Source organism: Nanorana parkeri, unplaced genomic scaffold (genome assembly GCF_000935625.1).
Source record: "Nanorana parkeri isolate BGI_ZX_2015 unplaced genomic scaffold, ASM93562v1 scaffold435, whole genome shotgun sequence".
NCBI classification, from domain to species: Eukaryota; Metazoa; Chordata; class Amphibia; order Anura; family Dicroglossidae; genus Nanorana; species Nanorana parkeri.
Window position 1 is genome coordinate 1,153,732 of NW_017306703.1, and position 4,926 is coordinate 1,158,657.

Consider the following 4,926-nt stretch of genomic DNA (forward strand, 5'->3'; position numbering starts at 1 on the left):
TAATTTATTGAAGTGTTGGTTGATAATACAATTATACCTACAAAGACAATGGTTCACTTTTAGCTGTGTTGTGGTACAGCAAAATGATTAGGCGCAATATTACTTAAGCATTGGTTCCATATTGCATCTCGGGGGCGGACCCAATAATTCTGTTAAGTGCGTAATAGCTTCCATACGTCTAGGTATGGCAAAGGGGACACGCCTAGGATGTTTATCATATATAAACAAGTGCTTAAACCCAGATTACATTCTATGTGCAAACATGACGGGAATGCAGGTTATCTAAGACCCTCATGGAATGGGTGTGAACAGGTGAAAGGGCTTGGATGTGCCTCACAATGCGTAAGCTTTGGGGTCGAAAGTGCGTTGTTCCAATGCAATAAATTACAGAACAACTAACATATGATGTTTCTGTTTGAGTTATGCACATTAAACTAACCCTTCAAAACTCAGAACTGTGCCTTGGCCCAATCTGCTGGGTGGTCTACACTAGGGCCTCTAAACAAATCGAATGACTCTAGGATGGCAGGGTCATCAAGAACAACACTTGGGTCTCCAAATGTAACTCAAATATAGGACAGAAGTTCCAGCATCATACATTTGGCTGCATGAAAGATTGTTCACCAGGCACTGTTACCCCACTGGCCCTTCCAAATTTCTTGGCACAAGTTGTACAGTCAGTGACACATGAAAAAGTTAGAACAGGATTGGTCAGTTATGGAAAAACGCATTGAGTTCTTCATACATAGGGGCCCTATCGTGGTGGACGTGCATATCATAAGGCAACAGGTTCTCAGAGTGCACTCCACTGCGCATCCCAGAAGATCCAAACAGCAAGCCGTGCCCGGAAGGCCTGGAGCCTGGAAGGCCGGAGTAGTGCATAGAGTAGTGGTAGTTTTTATCATTGTCCGAGGATGAGTCCTGTTTGAGGGAGAAATTGCCATTAATGCACAGTGGTGGGCTTAAGGGGGCATCATACTCAGAGCTGTTGTAGTCCGGAGATGCGTTACCATAGATGGAATCATATGTGCCACAGTAGCCGTGGCTCCGCAGGGCATGGGAGCTGGGCATTGAGCTAGACTGACACTGAGAGCCTGAGACCCGGGAGCACTGGTAACTGTAAGGGTGCATGGCAAAAGAAGAATTGGGGCCATGATACCTCCCAGCATCTTGACCTTGCTCCGTCAGGAAATTCCTGGAGTTCAGCTGCAGACAGCCAGCCACGAGGTTGGTGGTGGGCTGAGAGAGACCCTTGCACAAGGTTTGCACGTAGGCGACTAGATCAGGCCTTTTCCCAGACCTTAAGATCTCAGAAAGGGCCCAGATGTAGTTCTTAGCAAGCCTGAGGGTCTCGATCTTGGACAGCTTCTGGGTCTTGGAGTAGCATGGAACGACCTTCCTGAGATTGTCCAGTGCTGAGTTCAGGTCGTGCATGCGGTTCCTCTCTCGCGCGTTGGCCTTCTGTCTTCTCACCTTCGACCTCTCCATCCTGGCCTTGGTCATTTTTCTCTTTTTGGGCCCTCGTTTTTTGGGCCTGTCACCCTCATTCTCCTCTGCCCCCTCTTCCTCCTCTTCCTCCTCATCGTCTTCCCCACCAATATCTCCATCCTCCTTGCTTTCACTCAGAGAGCCCTCTGTGTGGACCTCCTGTAGGCTCTTCTCACTTCTCTCGTCCTTGTCGCTGATGTCCTCATCATCATCATCATCATCACAGTCATCGGTCCAGGAGGCAAATTTCTGCACCTCAGGAATCAGACCGGTGTCGCTGAACAGCCTGGTCAACATGATTGCTGGGGACAGAACAGACACAGCGTCAAAGCCACAAGCTAGTCTCACCAGTATCAAGACACATTGGATATGAGCACAGCCTTAGAGTTAGTAGTGTTAACAAATAGTTAAAAGGTAGTTTTAACATATGGTAGGACTATGCAGAGTAATTCTATCGATATTAGTAGGGTAGGTATAATAAATATATGTCTCCTGGCTAACTACCTGTCCACCTTTTGCATCCGTAAATAATAAATGCTATATATTTGTATATTAAAAAATACTTACCGACCATTCGCTACACAATGCAGTGCTCTCATATAAATATACATAGGAAACATGATCAGAAGCCAAACATTGCCTATTGTACCACCATTTCATTGCATTTGTCCTATTATACTAATTGATTTGTGCCAGTGGACTATTGCAAAGGGCATGGTGGCATAGGAATGCCTAAATGTGTTTTATAGGACAGGATGACAACAATGGGAATGTGATTACATGTACATGTCATACCGAAAGGGATTATATAAGAATGGAAAGTGTCAGGGCAAAGCGTGCATAACTATGTAAAGGCTGCCTATGAAATAAAGACATGCTGGCCATTAGTAACTAATCAATGGAAGACAAAATAATTAAGTGGCATTTTTCTAATTTAGGAAATTATTTTATCATTAGTTTGATAAATACTAAATCACACCGAATATAGCACAATGCAATATACATTAATATGTACTTATAGAGCGCAAGTGCCCACTGTCATGTCTCCTTTGCATACCTTATACACAAACTGGAGGTCCCTTTAAAGATTCTGATCATCAATAGGCTGCAAAATATCCCAGCTGCCTCGACTCTTCTCTATGTGCCATTCTATACCTTTGTATAAACACAGCCTATTCTGTTATCTGTGTGCTAAGAAGACACAGTAATATATGATATAAGACCCCCAACCCTATAAAAACAAGTCCGTCTTCATGATTAGAATTAATTGTCTTTCAATTTAGCCATTACCGTTCCAAATTAAACCCTGTCAAATAATGTTGATAGATCCAATTATTATTTCATTACAGGATCCCCATTTCCCTGCCCCTGTGTTTGTACGGCGTGATGGGGCATTTCTATACGATATTGGTTAGGTGGGGAGCACACAGACTGACAGACTCCTCCACAGACACACTATGCACACCGACTTCTCTACAATGCCTACAACCCAGAACGGCTAAAATATGCAAAAAGACAAAATAAAATGTTATAGAAAAATAACAGAGTCTGCACCCTCTAATCCCAGCTAATGTCTCTCTGAATTATGGAAATCTGTATCTAATTCTTTAAAACAAATGACAATTGTCCTTCAAATTACTGCTGGAACCTTCTCAGGTCGAAAATACACAAATTGTCTTGTGTGTGTGTGTGTGTATATATATAGATCTATATGTATAGATCTATATATATATATTCTAAGAATCAGTATATCTCATCTCATCTTTATTATGCGAATAAAGAAGAGAGATGATAAAGTCATTTGCCGGTCAGTATTGGGGGCACTGAGGTGCCTTTGCCAGCAGCCCCCCATCATTCAGTCGGTAAGTATGAGAAGATCCCGTGGGCTCCCAGCAAAGGAATAAACAGCAAAGGAATAAAGCGGATGAGATCCCCGGGAGCCCCAGTACAGCCGCGGTGCGCCCCATCCGTGCTCCTCAGGAAGGTAGATGGTGGATGACAAGAAATGGGGAAAAGGTTCTGAGTCTTTCTTCTCTCCAAGTTGGAGAAGCCTCCTCTGCTCCCAACTTACCTCCAGAGCAAGGCGCTAAAGAAATTTATGGCATGGTTCGCAGCATCTTCTGGGAGTAGAAGAGTCTCCTTGAGGTTCTCAGGCTCCTTCAGAGTGCAATCCAAAAGGAGGAGAGGGTGGCATGTCTACCGAGTCATGGTACCAGCTCTGATGCCAGGCCATATGGTTGGCACGTCATCCGCGGGAGCGATCACACGGGAGCCTCTGATTGACGTGCGGTTGGATTGAGGGAGATTTGGGTCCCAGGGGGGGGGGGCTTAACCTCTTTGCCCCTTTTAAAAAAAAAAAAAAAAAAAAAAGAAAGAAAGAAAGAAGAGAGGAATATATATTCTTCCAGTCTCCAGTTCTGTGTAAGCACTGCAAAATGGGGCAGAGGTATGCACACACACCGAGAAGGGGGGCGCATTGACTTGCCCACTTAAGATAGAGGGTGTGTGCCCAAATTAGTAGACACGGGAGAATGGGGAAGTTATAAATAGGCAATTTACAGGGAGGGGGATTGAGTGCCCATGTAAGGGAGGAAAGTGGGGCTTATTTAAGATACAGCACAGAAACTGACTTCTCTTTATTAGGGGGAAATAAAATAGGGGTGAGAACGCAGCTTGGTGCCTTTAATAGAAAGGACATGGGTATGTGGATTCATTATATCCATGCTAAGCAAATGTGCATTTTTCTGTGGTGGGGAGGGATTTATAATGGATTGCTCATTAACAGATGGATGGATAGATAGATAGATAAATAGATAGATAGATAGATAGATAGATAGATAGATAGATAGATAGGTAGACTGGCCCCTGACAGATAGATAGATAGATAGATTATAAAAAATTGATACATACATTCATACATACATAAATACATAGACATATAGACAAAATATAATAGTCAGATAGGTATTAGCTAGATAGATAGATAGATAGATAGATAGACAGACAGACAGATAGATAGATAGATAGATAGATAGATAGATAGATAGATAGATAATACTTAGACACATACATACATACATACACTGACCCAGATAGATACATACATACATACATACATACACTGACCCAGATAGATACATACATACATACATACATACATACATACATGCATAGACTGACCCAGATAGATAGATAGATAGATAGATAGATAGATAGATAGATAGATAGATAGATAGATAGATAGACACAGATAGACCAACCCATGTCTTTAATCAATAATTGAGGATTATATAAATATAGGATTTATTAAACCATAGTTTTCTACAGCATTGCATCAATGGTGTCTAGAGTGGTGGCGAAGAACATTTTCATATCCTTACATTATTTACTATGCACCCATGATGTTCATGGGTACGTGTGCACAAATTGCAGTGAACA

General features: G+C 42.4%; 1 protein-coding gene across 1 annotated transcript; it reads right to left on the reverse strand.

Annotated features, from left to right (window-relative positions):
- Positions 1 to 471: 471 nt before the first annotated feature.
- Positions 472 to 3,810, reverse strand: NEUROD2 (neuronal differentiation 2). The gene is made up of 2 exons (XM_018560161.1): positions 3,560 to 3,810; positions 472 to 1,790 (listed from the first exon to the last, which is right to left on the reverse strand). Exon 2 carries the CDS (start codon positions 1,783 to 1,785, stop codon positions 712 to 714), a length of 1,074 nt encoding a protein of 357 aa, XP_018415663.1. The 5' UTR covers positions 1,786 to 1,790; positions 3,560 to 3,810; the 3' UTR covers positions 472 to 711.
- Between the last annotated feature and the right edge of the window lie 1,116 nt (positions 3,811 to 4,926).